General features: G+C 42.4%; 1 protein-coding gene across 1 annotated transcript in view; it reads left to right on the top strand.

Annotated features, from left to right (window-relative positions):
* The window catches only part of Gycalpha99B (guanylate cyclase 1 soluble subunit alpha 2), a 533,625-nt gene that overhangs the window by 176,402 nt on the left and 333,978 nt on the right, over nt 1-23,245 (top strand). Inside the window, exon 2 of the mRNA XM_083130599.1 lies at nt 11,153-11,223. Coding sequence (XP_082986725.1) covers nt 11,153-11,223 — 71 coding nt within the window. The remainder of the gene's footprint in view (nt 1-11,152; nt 11,224-23,245) is intronic.

Raw genomic sequence — 23,245 nt, 5'->3', positions numbered from 1 at the left:
AATTCTTTGGGTAACGTGTTGTAGCGTTTGACGCCGCTGCCTGTTTTGACCTGGTTCCAAATCGGTTTGATGAGATTCCTGTACTTCTCGCCGCTGCTCGATTTCACCCTATTCTGCGAGGCGTCGTTGTTCTGGTACAAGGCATCCGTCATGATCAGAATTTCCTTGTAACTTTGGTAATCTTCGTCGGTGTAATCTTTCGGCTGCTTTTTGGCGACGAGTTCCCACAGTCCCACCGTACCCGGATACCTGTTCCAACTATCCTTGTCGCCTAAATTGACTTTAATGTAGTTGCCTTCGAAGGTCACCTTCGATTTCCCAATCTTCCACACCACACCACCGCCTTCGTTGGTTTCCATGCTAGGATACAATCCGAACACTTCATCCTTGTCGAATTTCCCCGTACTCAGGTAGTCTCGTGCCAAAGGCCCCAACTCGATTTTATCCGAAGATGTGCTACCAATGGCTCGACGTCGTGCCGGTGCATCCTTCAGTTCGAACGGTGTCGAAGGAATGCTCGAAATGGGCGTGGGTACAGCGTAACTTTTAGCTGCGAGCGGTACGAGTTCGTTGATCAAATTTTTATTTTGTTCCGTGACACTTTTAATTTCTTTACCTAGACCGCTGATGGCATCGATCACGGGTTGATCCTGACGTTTCTTCTCTTCGTAGAATCCACGATTCTCGGATTTCCAACCTTTGAAGCGTTTCGCGAGGTAATCGCGAAGCTTGAGATTTTCGTCTTCGATTTTTCGTTTCGTCATGACGTTATTTATACACGTTGTTTCTCACAACGTTGCAACGTTTAGAAAGTCGTTGATTTTGTTTCTGTATTTTCCGTCGTTGGGTTTCCTCGTCATGTCGATCGTCGCGAATCCGAAATCGTCACCGTTCCAGCAAGTAGAACAGCAGCCTTCCGAAAATTGATTGTAGTTCATGTCTCCGCCTACGTAGTCATCGTACGCATGCTTGAGGTTGGTGTGATCTTGACGAAACAAACATATGAAATTAGCGATGTCGCGCACTAACTGTTTTGGAATTTTGGAAAACGTTTGAGCTAGGTAAAAACAATCCATTCCTTTGTGACGACCTTGCGTGAAAAAGTTGCGAATTTCATTTTGATTTTCCAGGATGGCGTCGTCGAACACAACAACTGAATTTTCACGACAATCGTCGAGTGGTTTTATTTCCGAGGCGAACGTTGCAATATCCAGACCATCGTACAGTTTCATCAGTTGCTGGTATTTGGATTGCTCCAAACTTTTCGAGAACACGTACAGTTGCCTGTTCTTCCAATCTAACCAATTCGGTGCGAGGAGAAAATTGTCCACGAGCAGTGTCGTTTTCCCACACCCCGAAGGACCTACGATCAGACAGCGGATGCTGTCGGGAAGCAACTCACCGTTCTTTTTTTTTCTTGTTTGACTTTCCGGATCCGGTAGACGCTTCACCACGTTCCACGTACTCACAAGATCACTTCGTCCGCGTCGATCCAACTCTTTTCCGGAAGTCCCAGCAATTTGACAAACAGTTTGTCACCTTTCCTACGCAATACTTTCTCGATGAGGTACGTGTCGGGGTGTTTCGTTTTAGAGAGTTCCTCTTCGTAAAATCTTCCTTTCAAAATCTCGCCGCAACTATCTTTTATTATATACGTGTGTCGGTTTCCAGGTAAAACTCGAACCACCGTAAAGAGTTCCGTGCTCCAATTTTTTGTGAATCTCTTCTCGAAGGTGCGTTTGAATTTGCTGATTCTCACCTGGTCTCCAATTTTGTATTTAGCTTTTTTTGTCGTGGGTGTGTACTTTGGACAGTAAACGGTAGAAATTAAACGCTGCTCGTCAGACTTGGTAACGTCAACTGGCTTCATGCCTATCGTTCTGTGTACCGTTTCATTATAGGTGTCGACGAGTTCCGGCAGGATGTCGACCCATTTGTAATTTCCCCGAAGCGTGAATCGTTTCCACATGTGTGTTTTCAAGGTTCGATTGAATCTTTCCACGATGCTGGCTTTGATGTGACTGAAGGTCGAATAATGTTGAATCTTGTGTTTTTGAATAAACTTTTGGAATACGGCGTTGTAAAATTCTTTACCGTTGTCTGTTTGCAGAAACCGTGGTCGTCTGCCGCCGCTTTCGCGAAAAATTAATTTGAATGCTTCCGTGACGCATGTTCCCGTTTTGGCTTTCAAAGGTAGAGCCCATGCGAATTTCGAAAACGTGTCTATGACGGTGAGAAGGTACTTGTTGGCCTTGTTCAATTTATGTACGTTTTTCAAATTGCCGCTACTCATCTCCACGAGGTCACTTTGCCAGAGGTCGTCGATGCCCTTGGTTACCACAGCCAAACGTTCGTAGTTACGGCGTGCAGGTTTATGCAATTCTTCGACGATGGCTTGCCTAGACATTTTTTTTAGAGATTACGTTTCAAGAGAAGCACAAGCGTGATGGGATTCAAAGAGGGTGGCACTTCGCTCGTGTTTTGAATGATCAGCTTATCGCCGGCACTCACGTCGAAAACGGTGAGATCTTCGTCTTCGTGTATTTCATATATGTTGCGCGTTTCGTTCCAACGTGCCAGAGGAATGTTTCCTGCTTTCTGGACACCACGATTCGATATCAAAGTCATGGTGGGAACGCTAGCTTTTCTACCGTGAGACCAGTACGAAAATTCGTTTATCTGAATCGTGCCATCGAGGAGAAACTTGTAGTACGGATGATAAGGATGTAACATGTACAGTTTGTTACCTTCGACGAACGTGGAGATTCTCTGTTGATTGGGTACGCTGTTGATTTCGATGGCTTGCAGAGAATGCAGTTTAGCGAATTTAGTGTCGACGCCGAGCAGATTACTGTGAACTTGTCCGAGTTTATTTTCGATGGGCAGCAAATGCTCGACTATGGTATCTGTTACGGCAGAAAACGACGGTTTGATTTTCACTTCCACGTTCAACTGCTTGTAGTTTTCGTTGAGTTCTTGCAACTTGGCACCGAAAGAAGCCAGCGTCGATTCCTGCGTGGATTCCAGCACTCCAACTTGATCTCTGATGTTGACGACGATGTTCTGAAGGTTCTCGACTTGATTCAATTTCGAGCTCTTCTCGGTAAGATCGTTCACGATCCTTCGCATCTCTGTAAACTGCGTGTGAAGGTCGGCAACGCTCTGCGAAGTGGGCAGCGTCGACACCAGCGAACTAATTTCGTCTCGAATCTGTTCCACGTTCGCCGTTTCCGTTTCTAGTCGTTTCAGCATTCGAGATATGTTCCTTTTCAAAGCGTGCAATTCTTTGGAGGTGGGGAGATTGGCCACCCTACTCTCGAGATCGCTCAATGAATTTTTGATGTCGCTCGATTCGGATAGTGCCGTCACCGCCGTTTTCAATTTTTCCAAATCTTCGCTCGATGGTACGCTCGTTCGTAACGATTCCAAGTCACCCTGTATGTTGTCGAGTACGTGATGAAAATGAGCAAGATTGGATTCGACGTTTAAATTTTCTAAATATTCGATTTTATGCTGAACCGTGCTCAACGTGTCTTGAATGCTCGTCAACGCTCTCACTTCAGCGTGAATATTTTTAATTTCTTCGTTGATCAATTCCAAGGACGCCTGAAGCGTAGCGATGGTGGTTTGAATGTGTTCGAAATCTTGATAGGCCTCCAATTGAATTTTTATGTTCGCGACGCTTTTACCGATGACCTGCAGTTCGTCCGACGATGGTAGGTTTGTCATAGTATCTTCCAAAGTCTGTAACTTGGATTTAATTTCTTCCAACGTGCTGGTGAATTCTTCTTGTAATTTGGAAACGACGACATGCAAGCGTTCTGCGTCTATATCGTTCACCACGGTTTGAAGTTCGGAGAAATTCTTTTCGATTGCGGAAGTTCGTTCTTCGATTTCGAGTTTCAATTTTTCCAAATCTTCATTTTTCGATTGAAATTGCTGTAATTTGGCCAAATCATTTTGAAGCGAATCCACGCTCAACTGTATATTTTGAATGTTGTCGTTAGAAGGTACGTCGACATAATTTTTTATCAGCGTCTTCAGTTCGGAATCGATTTTCAGAATGGGGTCGAGACATTGCGTTTGGAGCGTAGCGATTTCCGACTCTAAACTTTTGTTTAAGGTTTCCTGCAAAGCGATCAAATCGGTCCTCAACTTCTTAACTCGAATGTCCAACATGAGAATCTCTTCTGCGTGGTCTACACGCTTGGTGTTGCCGAAAATGTTGTTAGGCATTTTTGGTTAACGGTTATTTATAATAGGATAGACGATTCGTAATTCTACGAAGAGAGGAATAAGTTTGTCGTAATCTCCGAGGAGTTCCATGTAAAGATAATCTCCTGCAGACACATCGTACGTAATGTTAGAAAGCATCTTGTCGTGCTTGATTCGAAAAATGTTCTTGCCGGTAGAAATTTTGATTTCGCCTGCGTTTTCCGGATTCACGGTGATTTGAAGTTTCCCGTCGATCGGAATTTCGTAGAAATGTAAATTGTTATTAAAAACATAAAACATCTTGCCCACATCGTCATTCAGTTTCGTCCAAATGCTGTTGAGGTGAATGATCAACAGACCGTTGAGTTTAGGTAACACGGAAGGTAAGACTTCATGATCTGGTATGGTTTCCATAATGATCTGTTTTTTGAAACCGAACAAATTCATAGGCATGCTGGTTATTTAAGAATACGGTCAAAGTTTTTTTTGTAATGACAGTCAAAGTGTTTTTTTTGTTTTGTTTTGTTTTTATGAATCTTCTGTTGAAGATGGACATATGTTGCAGGTTTTGCTTTCTGCTAAGCGATAGTGCCCCCACGGCAATGTGTGAATACCACACTCGAGGACGCACCTCTTATCGTCATCGGGATCCAGCGCAATTTTTCTAACTTTATTTGTGGTCAACACATGGTCGACGCTCTGGATGCGCTGTTCTGCTCTTAGAACCGACGACCTGGTCTTGAGGCAATCGACGAAGTCCTCGAATGTGAGATGCTCCCGAACCACCTGTCTGCCGACACCCTTGGCCTTCTTGGTAACGCTGCCCTCGGCTTTGATGGCATAGGCCTTGGCGCGAGGACCTGCAAACTCGAGAATTACATCACCGTCCTTCTCGTCTTTGAGTTTGCCAGGCACCTTCTTGTTGCGGGGCAGGATACCGTACTTGTTTTGCTGGGCATAGCCCGAGGTGTCGAAAAGGTTAACCAAAGATGGAACTGTGGCTATATCCCCGTACGCGTCGTCCGTGCGAACGTGGTACACCAAGCTGTCCGTGTCCGTGTAGAGTAGGCTAATATTGTCGTTATAGTGCTGGCGTAGTTTCCCATAATATATTTGAAACATGTGCAGCTTGCTCAGGTCTAATACTGAGGCGCCAACATAAATTGGCTTGTTGAGTTTCACCTCGCTTTTCCTCATATGCACCAGAGCAAGCTGTTCATTATAAATGGTCCTCGATTTGAATAACGGGTTTGCTACGAGCCTGCGACATTGTGCTTTGTTTGATATTAGCCTCACATCTACACGATTCCGTACATTCTCCATGGTTTTCCCGAACACCGCATTGTTCATAAGCTTGAAGAAATCCTTATCAAGCTCGGACGTGGCTGCGGTGCGGTGTTTGGTGTTGACTTCAATATATGGACGCAACCACGGAGAATGCTCGAACTTGAGGATGCAGTGAATGCGTGGACCGCGACCCCTCGCTGCATCAACCACCGGAGATTCTGGTAGTGCAGGACGTAATTCTTCTTGGGCTCGAAATCCATGACGAGCTTCTTCTGGTTGGAATCGGGTGGACACTTGAACTCGGGTGCAGGGGGAAGATCGCTGAACAAATCCTGCAGCTTCTCGGAGAATTGCAGATCAACCTCGGCGAAGAACCCATGTTCTGAATCGTCGAAGCTTTCGATGTCGAAGTTGGAAGGGTCAGCCCACTCGAAGCCTCTAAAGGGGAGTGGCTGCATCATGGAGTATCCGTAGAGGTTATTGACGTCCGTGTACATGATGTAGCTGGACGGTTGTGAGGGGTCGTAGCCGGTGGCCATGTGGTGATTGTTGGCGTGCGAGTGTCGCTGCGACACCTGGACCATTCCACCCCGCACGGCACGTTCCACAAACAGCACCATGTTCACGTCCGAAAGAAGCTCCAGCTCGATCTTCGTCACCAGAAACATGGCTGACCACGCCAGTCCGGGGAGACTATAGAAGTAGGCGGGGTCCAGCTGGTAGATCTTTATTGCGGTCGCACGGAACGTCTGGAACACGTCGGCGAGGAGCGTCACATCAAGTCTGAGGTAGGCGTCGTGGTAGTCACCGAGAGTTCGACAGCCCAGCTCACGCCACATGGACTGGGCATGGTGATATTCTTCGTCGGTGATGTTCGAGCCTCGTAGCTGACTGTAGAACTTCGCCTGGGGAGGTAGCGACGTCTCTGCGAACTTGGAAGGGTCTGTGATGTATTCGTAGGGATAGACCCCCTTACGCTTGAAGAGGCCGGCGTCCAAGTTCGGAAAGTTTCCGGAGGTAATAAGCATTTGCTCGTCGCTAAGCTTCCCTGCGAGAGCATCGAGGCTGGCCGGGAGGAACCTCAGAGAGTCGAGGAAGCGAAGCTCGACGGTAGAGTGTGATCCTGAGATTCGCACCCACTTGCTCAAGCTAATGTAACGCTCCTCGTTCTGCGCCAGGACGTTGATTCGCATGTCGTCGTACCCAAAGTGAGGCACCAGATGGTGGAAGTCGTATCCCGAGCCATTATGAAAAAACACAGGGATGAAGCGCGGGTCCCGGGCCATGAGGTTGCATCCGTTGCACCATGGACCAACATACCTACCGTTAAAATGATCATGGTGTTGGACTTTACGGTTGTTGGCGGTGTACTCCTTGACGCAGACAGGGCAAGCGATGGCCTCGTCGTGTCTACGTTGATCGTCGGGAGACAGTGGGAGCATAGACTTGGGGGCCAACAGTACCTCCCCTATCTCGTTGGCCTCGACAACCATCCTTTCGAGGAAGTGTTTGGCTGCGTCGGGGCCACGGTACACGTAGGGCTCGGGGGCGATGTGCTGGTCACGTCGCACCACAACGTATGCGAAACTGGATGCCTCGTGGAGTTGGTAAGGGGTGGTGGAGGAAACTTCGGGATCGGGATCGCAAGTGGACAGGGGTTTGAGGAAGGCCTCGAAATCTGCGATGATGATAGCGGGGTGCTCCACCATAGCACCGTGCATGTGGAAACGCTCCACGGCACCAGGTTCGGGCAAGACTGCCACACCCGGCTCGTTGTTACTACAGTAGGGCTTGTGGCGAGCGAGCTTCTCGACAGCGATGTTGGGACCTCTGATGTGCTGATAATCCTGCTGTTCTCGATTGTCAAAAGTAATCAGACACCTTCGACAAACTTCTATGCTACCATGATGCTTGCTTTTTTGGCTCGACACCAACCGGGAGAGCGAGCGAATGAGGGTGTAGTGGTGATGGGTCTCGTTCTTGATAAGTAGGAGATGGATTTCTCGAGCATCATTGTTGTCTACGTCGCTCACGCAAATAGGGTACACCGCATTTTTGTCAGTGAGACCGTAAACGTTGATAGCCAACCGCGCACGAGCCTCGAACTTTTGAATGTCCGGGACCTCTACGGGATAGTCGATCCCAACCATCGCAACTTCCAGTTCCGACTCGTAGGGTAGGTAGTGGTTAACTCGATGTGGATGGTTTTTCCAGTGGACAGGGTGCAAAGCTGCAAGCACCGACCATACGAAGCACTTGGCGTCACTGTTCTGAATGTTCAGGACAGCCTTCTTTGCCACGATGGAAGGTGGGAAGGGGACGTAGCTGGAGGCGGAGAGAGGCGTAAACTTGCAAAGTTTGACGCACAGTTCGTGAGGCCCCCCACACAGCGAACCCCCCGAGCCCTCAGCTTCATGTTCTTCTTGTTTCGCCACCAGCTCATCGGCAAACTGGTTGTAGATGACCTCGAGGTTGTCGACATCCGCCAGATTCAGCGTCTTCGCCTTGGTGTTGTGGCAGAAGCTGTAAATTTCATCAGACGGCTTCTTGTACTGGCAACGTAGCGATGCGTAGAATTTGGTGGAGTGCGTTGCAAGCGCATCACCGAGGATGGAAATAATTTTGGCTTGCACGTTCTCCAAAAAGCTACGCACGTCGCATGAGCCCTCCGAAGTGAGGACAAAGTCCTCTAACAACCGCTCGAAAGCAGTCTGGTTTGTTTTCGCCACAGGCTTGACACGTTTGGCGGATGGTGCATTGATGGAGGCTGCTTCTGCCTTCCTCTTGGTGGAGGTCGAAGGCTGGGCCCCAGATGTATTTTTGCTTAGACAATTAAACTTATGATTCTTGGCATACGCAATTGTGATCTGTTTATTGCATCCGGAACATAGTTCAGTGGCAGCCAAATGCTTGCCTGGCACGCAGGTACGACAATGTCTTGCAAAATTTCTGCTTGATATGCTTGTTTTGCACACAGGACAACTTTTCATGGAGCGCATTTTTTTTGGGGGGGTATGTTTATTTATGTGATCTATTGGTGGTAGAGTGTTTACAAAAAAATGCCTTACGAGAAAAATTTTGTAGGCTAATTCTAATTAGTGTTAGTTTGAGGGGGTTTATTTATATATGGGTGGCGTTGTTTTCCTCAAATATGTGCTTTAATAAACCCTGTAAAAAAATTTAAAAAAATATATAAGAAAAATATGATTGTAGATAGAAAAAAGCACAATAAATATTGTATGCATGTGTAATTCTATTTAGTTTATTTTTTGCTAGACACGAATCTTCTTCAGATTTTATTGCCCATTAGTATATTTTTTTTTTACTCACGTTAGTTAATTTCAATCACAATCACAATGTTCTTCTTGCAGCTCACAATGTTCTTCTTGCAGCTCACAGAGTAGAATAATGCTTTATTAGTCAGAATAAAGGAAGCTCGCTTGTGTGATCTCCCGTTACATGTCCGCCTCCCGCCCCACTCCCCCTAGTTGTTATAAAATAGCGACGGAAGCGTGTACATGTCTCTCTTCCCCTCCCCGTCTTTTTTTTTTTTTTTTGGTTTATGAATAGAAGCAGGAAACTTGGTTCTGGCGGCATCAGTGATGGGTAATATGAAAGTCTGTGACGGTCTAATGTTAATGCCCTCGAGCTTCTAGTTTTATTAGTCGAGGAGTAATATGTAGGTTAACAACGTGGACTAGTAGAAATCCGCTCTGTCAGCATGAAATTCCATTATTATTGTTAGCTTTTTAAAAAAAACAGGAAGTACATCCGCCACTGTGAATAGCCAGAAATGCTGCCCCCTCCCAGTCATCCATCTCTCTTACAACAGCGTGTGTGTGTTGCCAACTCTCTCTAGTTGCAGGTTTTTTTTAGTTAACTCGTAATCCCCGCTTTAGGTTAGGTTAGACCAAGAAAAAAATCTTGGTGATTTTTTCGAGTAAGGTATTGGCAGCGCTGTCGGTTGTTTAACTCTTCCCTCTCTCTCTCCTCTCTCTTTTTGTAAAAAGCTATGGCAAAAATACTAGTAGGTTGGCAACCTTGCTTTATGCACTGTAAGGCAAGCCTCAAGCAAGGTTGCCAGCTCCTTGCTTTGGGTTAGGTTAGACCAAGAAAAAAAAGGCTGTAGGTAGGTGTTGGCAGCTGTCGGTTGTTTAACTCTTCCCTCTCTCTCTCCTTTTTGTAAAAAGCTATAGCAAAAGTACCAGTAGGTTGGCAACCTTGCTTTATGCACTGTAAGGCAAGCCTCAAGCAAGATTGCCAGCTCCTTGCTTTAGGTTAGGTTAGACCAAGAAAAAAATCTTGGTGATTTTTTCGAGTAAGGTATTGGCAGCGCTGTCGGTTGTTTAACTCTTCCCTCTCTCTCTCCTCTCTCTTTTTGTAAAAAGCTATGGCAAAAATACTAGTAGGTTGGCAACCTTGCTTTATGCACTGTAAGGCAAGCCTCAAGCAAGGTTGCCAGCTCCTTGCTTTGGGTTAGGTTAGACCAAGAAAAAAAAGGCTGTAGGTAGGTGTTGGCAGCTGTCGGTTGTTTAACTCTTCCCTCTCTCTCTCCTTTTTGTAAAAAGCTATAGCAAAAGTACCAGTAGGTTGGCAACCTTGCTTTATGCACTGTAAGGCAAGCCTCAAGCAAGATTGCCAGCTCCTTGCTTTAGGTTAGGTTAGACCAAAACAAAAACCTTGGTGATTTTTTCGAGTAGGTGTTGGCAACACTGCGAGCCCCACTTCCGGTTGCAGAACTCTCAAGCAGTGTTGCCAGCTCCTTGCTTTAGGTTAGGTTAGACCAAGACAAAAACCTTGGTGATTTTTTCGAGTAAGGAGCTGGCAACACTGCGAGCCCCACCGAGCCCCATTTTCGGGCGTTGAACTCCCCAACCTGCACTACTCCGACTGAACATTTATCAAAGCTTTTGTCCCCCTAATCCACTCTACATCTCCCCTCCATGTTCAAGTAAGATGAGCAGGAGACGTGTTTTTGAGCAGGCCGTTGGAGGTTCCATAGGAATAGTTTATTAAGGAATTCTACCGAGAAATCAATAGGTCTGGCAACACTGACGTGGCCGCGCTGAAAAGCTCCTTCCCCCTGTCCTTTCCCCTACCCGCCAGCGCGATGAGATTCTGCGCAGGTTTCTTTCCTTGTGGTTCCTCTATAGCAGCAATCACTACCTTTAATAAATTGGAGTATGGCACATTGTTGACTTTGAAGTATGAAATAATTTCTACCCAACAATGCCACAGTTCATAGTAATAGTAGAGAAGGTGTACTGTTGCAGTAATTCTATACCGATAAGACATTGTTACAAAAATATACATTTTGGCGTCCCGTTTTACTTTCCAAAGAAATCGGGAAACGGACTAAGAAACCGAACTCTCTTGGATAAAACGGTGCCTTTATTTACATGTGACAATGGCGAAAGAGTTCTAGCGAGAAATTGCCTCCCTTTCTTGTGACATTCCTGCTTCCACTACTCACTTTACATTTGTGGTGACACAAATTACGTGAGTCAATATATCATAGCTCTATTTACCCTGGTAGAAGACAGCTCGAGCAACTTATCTTCTTTCCACCACATTTCAACCTAATTTCACGCCTAAAAGATTTGACCACTTGAGACAATTTATAAATTAAATATTTCACTTTTCGTTTCAGAATGATGACGTACGAACAGCCTTATCGTCAGTTTTGGAAAAGGAGGACGACATTGGAAAGAAATCTATCTTGTAAGTACATTTCCCTTTTAATATATTTCTTTTCTTGACATGTATTCTAGATTAAACGAGAACCAGCTTATCAATAATGAAATTTAAAATGTGGCCGGTAGATGGCAGGAGGAATGTGTAATAAACTACATCTTCCTAAGTTGTGTTCATTTTCCAAAAATCATATCATGAAATTCTAAGAAAATTGTACTATTTTCCTCCTCACCTTGATTATTACTAAAACAGCCTAAGTATTATTTTTTAATTAGAAGAACTATATTATTTGCCGAACTTTCGTAGATGAATCGAATGTTAATTCCTACAATAAGTTTGGTTTTTAGTCCGGGTTCTGAAATTCTAGAATTGGAAACGGATATTCCATTTTTCCTAAAATCATGTCACGGAAATTCTAAGAAAATTGTTCTATTTTCCTCCTCGCCTTGATTATTACTAAAACGGCTTAAGTATTATTTTTAAATTAGAAGAACTATATTTTTTGCCGTACTTTCCTAGATGAATCGAATGTTAATTCCTAGAATATGTTTTGTTTTTAGTTCTGGTTCTGAAATCTAGAATAGGAAAAGGATAGTCTAAACAGCTGTACAGCGTAAGTCTTCAGTACTCCGGAATTGATAGACATAACGGGACATACTCTCATAATACATACCAATTAGATTATTCTGCCTTATATACAGATACACTTTATGGTGTGTTTTAACATCACATAGAATTAAAATTTCACAACTGTCTTGAAGTATTTGAATGCTTTTGATAATGAAATTCGTAATATACATTTTAAATCAACACAATAGTGCTATTTTGCGCACTAATTTTGGATTAGGCATAACCTAATAATATACAGAGCTTTCGAAAATTCCCGCAATCATACTTCTAAAACAAGCTACTAAGGCATATATCTGGATGGATGAGTTGGCAACCTTGTCAGTAGGGATTGCCATGACCTTGAAGGACGAGTTTATGTTTAGAGCAGTTTGGTTTGAGTTGGTGTTTTAAGTCCACTTTATGCACAGTAAGGCTAATCGGGACTGGACCTACAGTTTAAAGTGGGATCCGAACCACTTGTGCCTCCACCGGGTATCGAACCCGGGACCCCTTGATTACAAGGCGACGACGCTGCCGCTGCGCCACGGGGAAGGCACTTTTAGAGCAGTGCCTCTCTGAAGTCGGCTTTAGACGAAAGCATTTCCTTTAACATTTTTGCTAGCATAAATGCTATGTAAATGCTTCCAACAATCTTATAGCAGAGAGTACTTTACACGAAAGCATTTTATGGAACATTTCGGTTAGCTGTTTCAATTACAATACATACAGCACGAAAGGCACGCCGAGTTACACCGTCAATGCTGTGTGCACGGTGTTTACAATTGGAAAAGTTAAAATATTCGTCCATACAAACGTTGTAAATTATGTATTTAATCAGCTCCATTCTTCTCTACCTAAAACCATTTAATACGAAGCGATATTCCTCTCGGTTGAATAGTTATCGTCGTTTAAAAGTGTGAAGTGTTACGTTGTTTACATCTCACGCGGCCGCCATTACAACGGCACTCATGACCTAGAGCTCGCCTCTGATTGGTTACGCTACGAAAAATGCTACGGACCGAGCCTATCCTTGAGAAATGCCATTCAATATGCCATGGCATCTGAAATGCCATAAGATTTCTCAGTTTACACGGTATATTTTTGGCCATGGAATAAATGTTAAGAAAAATGCTAAGGAAAATGATTTCGTCTAAAGCGGGCCGTACAGTCCTTCGTGCGAGAAGCACAATCACAATGCCTTTTACGCGCACACAGCGAATCGCTTTGTTGGAAGCATATTTTGAGAAAAGTATTATCAAAGAGAAATTTAGATGTCTTATATCCCGATGATCCGACACCAGTGTATGCTTATTTCAAATTTAGTTTCAATATTCATTTTGTGTATTTCAAGACGAAGAAAGTGGTTTGCTGTCTTGTCAGTGTGTTATTGACCTCAGATATTACAATATTACTCACATTTACTTTACAATATGTTTGTATGTGTTTCAAGATAGTGTTACTAACGCTGACATGTTCATACAATCAAGAAATTCTCAGACTTTTGAGTGCGGGGAGTTTTCGATCGCTCTGTACATAAGGAGTTTAACTAATACATTGTTACATTGCGAATGTTAATATAGAATGCAATGTTTCATGTTTAGCAGCATATAACAACAGTTCATTCTAGAAATAAATATGTAATTTCTTGTCAAGAGATTTGCTCCGCATTCAATACAATTCTGACCATTCGAGGGTCGAGGTGCCTTCTCTCTCTTGAGCAGTTGAGAAGTGTGGAAGTCGTACAAGATCCTCTGGAAAGCTCGAGGATGCGTCGCGGGCGAGATAGAAAAAGAAGAGAAAAGGGGGGAAGGAAGCGAGAGGAGATAGTCTTACGAACTGAAGTTTCCGGGAGCTTGTTACAGTACACGTTGCGTTTTACAACACTCAAGGGTCCAGGCCGGGTTAAGTGGCTTGGAAACATATCTTCGGGAGATTCAGGAGATGCCTCATGTCGTTCTTTCACTTCGCGTGGAGATTTCAATCCCGTAGCAACGCTCTGTAACAAGAGAGCGTGACGAAGAAAGTTAAGAGCTTCGATATTAAATAACTTAAACATGTATGAGGAAACAAAAAGTTATAAACATACGAAACAGTAATTTAGTCTGTAATAATATATGGATGTGAAACTTCGTCCATGATTAAAAGTGGAACATAGTTAAGAGTATTTGAAAATAAAATCCTTAGGAAAATATTTGGACCTAAAAGGGATAAGGAGACAGGTGAATGGAGAAGGCTACATAATGTAGATCTGCATAATATGTATTCTTGTGAGGATATTATTAGAATAATTTAGTCAAGAAGACTTAGATGGGCAGGCCATGTGGCATGAGTGGGAGAGGCAATAAGAGTTTACAGGATTCTTGTTGGGAAACCTGATGGTAAGAGACCTGTAGGAAAGCTAAGATGGAGGCATAACGTTGAGGTGGGCCTGAAGGAAATTGGTCAGAATGGAAAAGATTGGATTGATCTTGCCCAGGATAGGGACATATGGAAGGCTTTTGTTGCTGCAGCCACACACCTTCGGGTTTAAGAAGGCTAGAGAATAAGTTAATTAGTACATAAGATCAAGATGGCGGATCGTACTCGGTGCACGTTTCTCCTCTCCGCAAACGGTGTCATTGTTCTTCTGGTGCTTTGCTATATTTGTGTGATTCAACGTCGTATTTGTGGAGAACAGCTTCCTAGTGTGTCAGTGTTGAGTATTGACTCCAAGTTTGATGCACGGAACCTGAGAAATAGGAGCTTTTTATTTCCTACAGCTGGATGTGTACCTGTACTGTCCGCAGCCGTGGGGAGCAACCACGAGATAAGCAAACCGTCGCCCGGCACTTTCACCTGCTGTGCCTCGCGCTCGTGTGCGATGACCCCGGCCCCTCAAATCAAATGAAACTTTCCCTGTCTATTATCAGAATATACAAAGCATAAAGAACAAGCTCTCTGATTGTGCTATAAACCTTAATTAATACAATATGACTCTTTAGTTTTTAGCGAGACCTGGCTGAATGATACTGTGAGTGACGCTGAACTTCCGTTCGCCAACCACTTTAATATTTTTAGAAATGACCGTATAAATCAACGTGGGGGTGGTGTCATGATTTGATTTGTTTAAACACGAAATGGAACTGTAAACTACGTGGTGATCTGAGTCGAGCCTGTGAAATAATTTGAGTGAAACTTAATATTCTGAAAGGTAAAAAAACTTCTTCTTGGTGCCTACTACCGCCCGCACAAAAACTCTCCCCTGCATATCCTAGAAGCTTGCAGGGATTCGGTGTTGGTAGCCGTGAAGTGTGGAAATGTTCTGTTGTGCGGCGACTTCGATCTTTCAATTGACTGGGAAAATCCAACCACCGGAAGTGCAAATTGCTCAAATGACACATGGTTTATCGACACTTTCATACCCGTCATTGGGTTGAAACAACATAAAATGCACAAAACACGAGGCGAAAGTAATTTGGACCATGTGCTGGCAACACTGTGCGAAATTGAGATAACTCGACAACGGAACTTGCTACCCTCAGACCACGCCTCTCTCGATGTCGCTGTCACCTCCCGTCCACTGAGAAGGTCAAAAACCTCCAACCTCAGAACGGACCGCGCCGCCTGTGGCGCAAAGCCCTCTGGAAATAAATTCGCCGAGCATTAGGTGCCTGTTCTGCCGGAACAGGAAGAGATCAACGACGCCGTGGAGATGTTTGTGGAAGTTCTGCATGCTGCAATAAATTACTTTGTTCCCACCAAGAAAGTGCGTTTTGCGAAATACCCGGTTTGTTTTGATAACGAACTAACTCTTATTTTGGAAAACAAACAAGAAACAGGCTTGGAACTTGTGGAAACAGTACCTCAATGAACACACTTATAAAACATTGTGATATTCGGGGGCACTCAAAAATAAGTATATTGATTATGTAAATAACTTAACATCAGAGTGTATGACTGATTCAAAGAAGATCTTTTCGTTAGTCAATTCAAGAAAGCAGAACCCGCGCGTGCCGATGGAAATTGTGCATAATTCTACCACCGCTGTAGGAGATGAGAGAGCGTATCTTTTTAATTTATTTTTTCATGAAAATTTCTCCTAGGAGACAATTTCTGAATCTCTTCCTATAGTCAAGTCTGTCAGTTCACACACTCTCTATTGGATTAAAACCTCCCCTGAAGAAGTAAAATCTCTCCTCTCCTCTTTGCCGTTGCGCCGGTCCTTAGCCCCAGATGGAATCCCGACAATTTTTCTTCGTAAAACTGCCGCCTCCTTGGCCCACCCTCTGTGCCTTTTACTTAACAAGTGTTTTTCTACAGATGTGTTTCCGGACTTGTTCGAACGTGCCAATATTGTACCTATCTATAAATCTGGAGACAAAAACTCCACAAATTCATACAGACCGATCTCTCTTTTGTCACCTCTCTCCATTGTCTGTGAGAAAATAATTAAAAACAGGTTGCTAAAGTTTACATCTCCCCTCATAAATACTGCTCAGCATAATTTTCTTCCAGGCAGCTCTTGCTTGACCAATCTATCGGTATTACTTTCACATGCTACTCAGTCTATCTCAAATAATTCCCAGCTTGACGTTATATATTTGGACATTTCAAAAACCTTCTATAAAATAAATCATAATCTCCTTCTTCATAAATTACTATCCCGATTTAACATCCATGGGAAATTTCTATCCTTACTACAAGACTATCTGAGTGCACGAGAGCAGCGTGTTATCCTTCCTGGCACCTCTTCCAGCTTTCTTCCCGCTTTGTCTGGAGTTCCCCAAGGGGGCGTCTTAGGCCCACATTTGTTTCTTCTTTCCATGGATGATCTCCCCGACAGACTGTCCTCTCTCCCTATAAATATACTTCTGTTTGCCGATGACTGTAAACTCTTCACAGAAATCTCATCAGAACACGATGCTTTAATCTTACAGCAAGCTCTTATAGAACTACTTGTGTGGTGTCGCCAGTGGAAACTTCAATTGAATCCTAAGAAATGCTCCTGCCTCACCATTTCCCTAAGAAGGAACAAACTCGATTCTGCTTACTATCTTGAAAACAATCCCATCAAAAAAGTTTCCTCTCAAAAAGATCTCTGAGTTATCATCGACGAAAAACTAAACTTTAATGAGCACATTACAAACACTACTAAAAGAGCAATGCGGCTTCTTGGTATTCTATACACATTCACTGAAATCCAAAACCAATCATCCATCAGCATATTTTACAAATCTCTTTCCTCATTCTTGAATACTGCTCTCCTATCTGGACCATGGCTTCAAAAACAAATCTTTCCCGGATTGATTCTGTTCTCAACGTTTTCCTCGCCATTGCTCGCCACAGAATACCTTCTCTGAGGCACCTTCAAAAATCATACATTATGTCTGTCTTCAATATCCTACCACTACATACTCGTCGCGAATTAGCAGACATGATTTTTTGTCAAAATCATGGATGATAAAATTATATCCTAATTTCTGCTCAATAAATCTCATCTTCGCGTCCCCACACGGCCAACCCGCAACGTTGAGCTCTTTCACAATCCCACCACAAGGCTCTCCCTTCTACAGCGGTCTGTCTCTTTTCTACAGGCTTTCTCGCTCATATAATAACTTGCTTCCAAATGTGGACATATTCTTGCCAGAACAAAGTTTTAGACAATTGTTAACGATGTATGTATAATTTTGATTTGTTTTCAGTGCCATCTTGTACCCTATTTTGTTCTTGTTGTTATTGTTGTTTTCCTGCTGTTACTGTTTCAGTGTAAAAAGGTCATTCAATATTGTATCTGAAACTTTAGGTAAAATAAATAAATAAATGGGGGAATGTGCTGACCTCCGTGGCGGAGTGGTTAGCACAGGGCGATACGACGTCGGGGGCCCTGGGTTCGAATCCTGGGTGTGGTGTGGGTGTCCCTTTCATCAATTTCAGCATATGATCTTCTTCTTCCATTAGCATCACAACCCTTTGTGGGTTTTAGCTTTCTCAGACAAATCGTTCCAATCTTTCCTCTTCTTTGCCATTTCTTTCCAATTTCTAACTTTGAGAATCCTTAAATCTTCGCATACATCTTCAATCCATCTCATCCTAGGTCTTCCAATTGGTCGCCTTCCCATAGGTTTCCATTCTAGTATACGTTTTATAGTTCTCATGTTATCCATTCTTTGTATGTGGCCTAACGATTTAATTCTTTGACTTTTAATATATCTTATAATGTCTGCACCATTGATTAATTTTTCTAATTCCACATTATTTCTTATTCTCCATATATCACGTTCTATCTGTACCGGGCCAAAGATCTTCCTTAAAATTTGTCTCTCAAATATACTTAGTTTGTTTCTATCTTTCTATGTTAGGGTCCAGGTTTCAGCAGCATATGTAACCACTGGTCTTATCATAGTAAGATATATTTTGATTTTTTATTTCGTTTCAGAAGTTTCGATTTTAACAGGGATACATTTGCATAATAGGCCTTATTACCTTTATTTATTCTTTCATCTATTTCGGATTCTATTTTATTGTTTTCATTAAGTGTAGATCCAAGGTATGTAAAATTACTAACACATTCAAAGGAGTAATTATTTATTAATATTGATCTATTATTATTCATGTTTGTTCTATTAATATTCATGTATTTAGTTTTCTTTTCAATAATTTGTAGTCCTACTCTTGCAGCTTCCTCTACTAGACTTAGAAACGTTTCTGAAAGAGCTTTCTTAGTTCTTGCTACAATAGCTACATCATCAGCATATGTTGTGACTTGTTTTAGTCTAGTACTGATGTCTCCTCTCACATCTAATTTTTTAATCACCGAGTCCAAAACTAAATTAAATAATGTTGCTGAAAGAGGATCTCCTTGGCGGACTCCTGTCATGACATCGAAAAAGTCCGATCTTGCATTTTCAATTTTAACTGAGGCTCTGGTGTTTTGAATTGTCATTCGGATTAATCTTACTAATTTATTTGGTATTCCAATTTCTTGTAACCTTTGTAATATTGTTGGTCTATATATTGAGTCGAAGGCTTGTTTGAAATCAATAAACAAAACATATCATATTCATAGCATTTCTCAAAAATCAAACGCATCATCAGGATGTTATCTGTAGTACTTCTATTGTTCCTAAATCCACTTTGATACTCTCCTATAATGTCTTCAGCATAATCAGTTAGTCTGATGTTAATTATTGCTGCAAGTATTTTATATAGGTTGTTTAATAGTGATATGCCTCTATAATTTTCACAGACTGTTTTATCTCCTTTTTTAAGTATAGGGCACACTAGTGCTATGTTCCAATCATTTGGCATTTGTTCTCGATTCCATATATTAATTATAAGTTTATGTATTCTACGATACATTTCTTTTCCAGCTGCTTGTATAAGTTCACTGTTCATATTGTCATTTCCTGGTGCTTTCATCTTTTTAAAGTTTTTAATTACTGTCTCCACTTCTTCGTATATTGGTGCATCAACTAATATGTTTTCATTATCCTGCTGATTCATCGTATTCCAGTAGGGCACTTCTAAATCCTGGTTGTGTTGAACTCCCTGGAAATGTTCTTTGCATCTATTCATTATTTCTGCTTGTTCAGTTAGGATTTGACCGTCTTTGGATTTTAAGTTTCTAGCTCTTGGTTTATACTATTGTGTTATAACTTTCTGGGTTCGATAGAATTTTCTATATTCTTTTTTGGTATTTAGTTCTTGTAACATTTCTATTTGTGTTTTTACTGCTTGGCGTTTCTTTTCTCTACACATTTTTCTTAGCATGCATTTTCATATTTTCATATTTTTCTCTATTTGATCTTGTAGATCTATTAAGACATCTATTTCTAGCTTCATTTTTTGCTTTAACCACCTTTTTACATTCTTCATCATACCAATCTTCATTTTTTTCATATGCTTTGGTTCCTAAAACCTGATTAGAAGTACTATCTATGATGTTTCTTAAATTACCCCACTCCACTTCTACATCATCTTCTTCTCCTGTTTCTACAAGTTTCGTTTGTATTTCTTGTCTATATGTGTTTTGTATAAAAGGTTTCTTCAATTTTTCTATATTCCATTTCTTAGTTTTCTTGTATATTCCTTCATTAACCATGCTAATTCTTTGTCTTATTTTAGTTCTGACAAGATAATGATCCGTATCACAACTAGGTCCTCTATATGTTTTGACATCAATTATTAATGTAGCTCTCCTCTTATTGATCAATACATGATCAATTTGATTACAACGTTGTTCACCGGGTATTTTCCAAGTCCCTTTGTTGATTTTTTGATGCTTAAATCTAGTGCTACTGATACAAAGGTTTTGTAATTGTGCTAGTTGTATCAGCCTTTCTCCATTGTCACTTGTTTCTTTGTGTAGGGAAAATCTGCCTGATACTCCACTGTGGCTGGATTCATTACCTATTCTCGCATTAAAATCCCCCAGTAGAATTAGTGTATCATGTTTTGGTACTCTATCACATACATCTGACAGTTCACTATAGAAATGTTCAATATCTTCTTTGTTTGTGTCTTCAGTTGGTGCATATATACATATAAAGGTCATATTGTTGAATTTTCCTTTTATTCTTAATTTACATATTCGGTCATTTATTGGTTTAAATCCAAGTATACATTTCCTCACATTTCCAGTAACTAAAAAACCTGTGCCATTTCTTCCTTTAATTGTTGGATGCCCACTATACATAAGAGAGAATTCTTTCTTTTTAATCCATCCATCCCCATTCCATCTTATCTCTTGTAATGCTGTTATTTGCATGCTATATTTTATTAATTCATCTGCAATTTCATTCATTTTGCCTGGTTGGAGCATGGTACAGACATTCCAGGTTGCCACATTAAAATCCAGATTCCTTAGCCTCTTACATTGCGTGGGTCGTCTCTTATAGATCCGTCCGGCTTTGGTTGTCTGAGAGTTCGTAGCGGGAGGTTGTTTTACGGGGTAAGGGTGCTGGCCTTACGCCCAACCCCCAACCTGGAGGACCAGGGATTTGTATTCGAGGTTCCTACCCCTAGGAAGACTGGCTTCACCACGCCTAAGGGCTCTTCCTACCCCTTGGTTTTCTGTCAGGGTTTTCCTTCCCTTAGCCTTTAGAGATCCCTCTCTTGCCTGCAAGGCAGCAGGGGCAGTGCTTATTTAATGGCGAAACTTACTCGCCATGTCTCAGTCGTCGCTGGATTTTTGTGTTTTTTATATGAGAGTTATCCTGCCAGAAATAACTCTCTCCACATCCTGTTGACACTGACGCTCCTTGTCCGCAACTGCTTATTTGTCGCAGCTAGCCTACATATCTGTAGGCCGTTCCCCTATCCGCAACCTGTGGATGCGCTCGGCAGCATAGAGCTCTGCTCCTGGGAATGTTGCCCAGTACCGAGTTCAGCATATGCACTCCACCCAATTTTCGCGATTAGCCAAAAGTGCTGGAAAAGTGAAGTAAAATAAACCAAATGAATCTATCAATAAGGGAAAGCTCTTTAAATTTCAAATTATGTTCAGATTTACACTCCCAAAAAATACTCGCCTCAGTTTCTTCACTCGTTTTTTTTTTCTACATGAATGTAAGGATATTATGTGCTACTGAAGAACATTTTAGAATGACATTCAGTCTGTGACGTCCCTCTGGTGCGTATTCGTAAATGGATCTAAAAGTGGATTCAGTTGTCCTATGTGCCTTCACTGTGGATAGAACTAATGAACTTTTGATTACAAGGCAACCGAGGAACGAAGACTGAGCAGCTATACCATGTTCGGGATATCTATGAAGCAAACGAACGAAAACAAGTGAACACGTGCGAGGGAATGGAATTGCGTGGAGGAGGGAAGCGACTGCAGTTGCCAGCCATCCCAGCATCGCATACTGCTTCGTTATGCCCACTCAATTCCCCCTCCCCCCTCTCTACTCTGTCGGTATGTGCGGCCTTGCTTAAGGGGATGAGGGACAATTTCGCACCAGTTGTGCATTTATTTTAATAACGTTCGAGAGGGCAATGCTACTGAGGAAAAGGCTGGTGTTCAATAGAGTATGTATTTCTCCACATGTTGCAAGTGAAAGTGTTTTTTAAAGTTGATTATTAAGCTAGATACGATGTTCGAAAAATTCGATGAATAAGAAATTTCAGAAACCCATGTATTCCTTATGGGGAATCAACTTCAACATAAAGTTACGGCTAATCAAATGGAAGTTTCGACATTTCCGCCTCTCAATTACTACTTCAGTCTTTCATTTTTCCGTTGATATATTTTTCTACGTCATCGGAAGTTCGATATTCGCAAGAGAACAAATAATATAATACTTCCATAAGAGCAATGTATTTCTCCTTGCCTCCTATGGCCATCCTGGCAGTGTTGCCAAACCTGATACACATAAAAGAGCTAAATTTCACAGTAAACTGAGTAAGACTTTCATGGAGCTAGATTTACGAACTGGATAAAATGCCTCCTGGGCTAATTTTAGGTGTCAGATGAGTGGGGGTGTGGGTCAGGAGGCGCTGTTATTACCGTTAGCTTTAAAGTGATGGCAATTTATTCTTAGTTTTCATCGTCTAGATCCGGCGGCATCACCCATCTCAAAAATCCACCGATGGTCGTATGAAATCGAAAATAAAGTATTCTCGGATAACAATATTACGTCCTCTTCACGTCAGACAAAGCGCCATAAAGAAAAGTAGCTGGTGATGTAAGAGGGGGTGGGGCGACGCAGCCAATATAACAATATCACGTCACGTGCAAAATGTATACTGATGACAGAAGTTGTCTGCGTAAGCCAGATACAGTGATGGCATTATAGTGGGGCAGAGGGTGGGTGAAATAGTTTACAGCCAAACGAGTGCACGAAAGAGCCAGATCTGACTACAAAAGAGCGAAGCTGGCAACAGTGATGCGCAGCTGCCGAAGATAGAAGGACACAGGGGAAATTGTCCCTCTCCCCCTTAAGAGATACCGGGAGGAGTATACAAACCTTACCCTCAATTCCAAACTGCGCCCCCCCTCCAAAGTCGTAACGCGACAAACTAACCACTCCGGCATTGAAATCGGCTATTTTTAGTTAATGATTACATTTCATGCCATAGTGTTGAATTTGTCGAATTCCAACGAACATTTAGTCCTATCCACAAGACAGTGTAGAGCACAGTCGGGTTGTGATATTGTCATATAACCCAAAGGCATACATACCAGTTGATTTTTATCTCCTCCCTGTACGGAGACCACGCAATTTAAAAAACCGTGGCGAGAAAATTTCCTCGGAATATGCCAGTAATCTTATTGATATTCCTCTCGTGATAAATTATCTCCCAGGAGTCGATCGATTTGTCGCCATTTTCACAAGCAATTTGCACGGTATTGGAGCATTTAGTCTCCGAGCCCCTCACTTTGGCCTCTTCATAGACTAGCAGCGCTCGTGGATTGAATCTTTCAAATCCTTCCCTCTCTTGAACATCCCGTAATAAGCCG

This window comes from Lepisma saccharinum, chromosome 10 (genome assembly GCF_977018435.1).
Source record: "Lepisma saccharinum chromosome 10, izLepSacc3.1, whole genome shotgun sequence".
In the NCBI taxonomy this organism is placed as follows: Eukaryota; Metazoa; Arthropoda; class Insecta; order Zygentoma; family Lepismatidae; genus Lepisma; species Lepisma saccharinum.
Note: the sequence above shows the minus strand (reverse complement) of the source record. Positions and strands in the feature narration are given on the sequence as shown.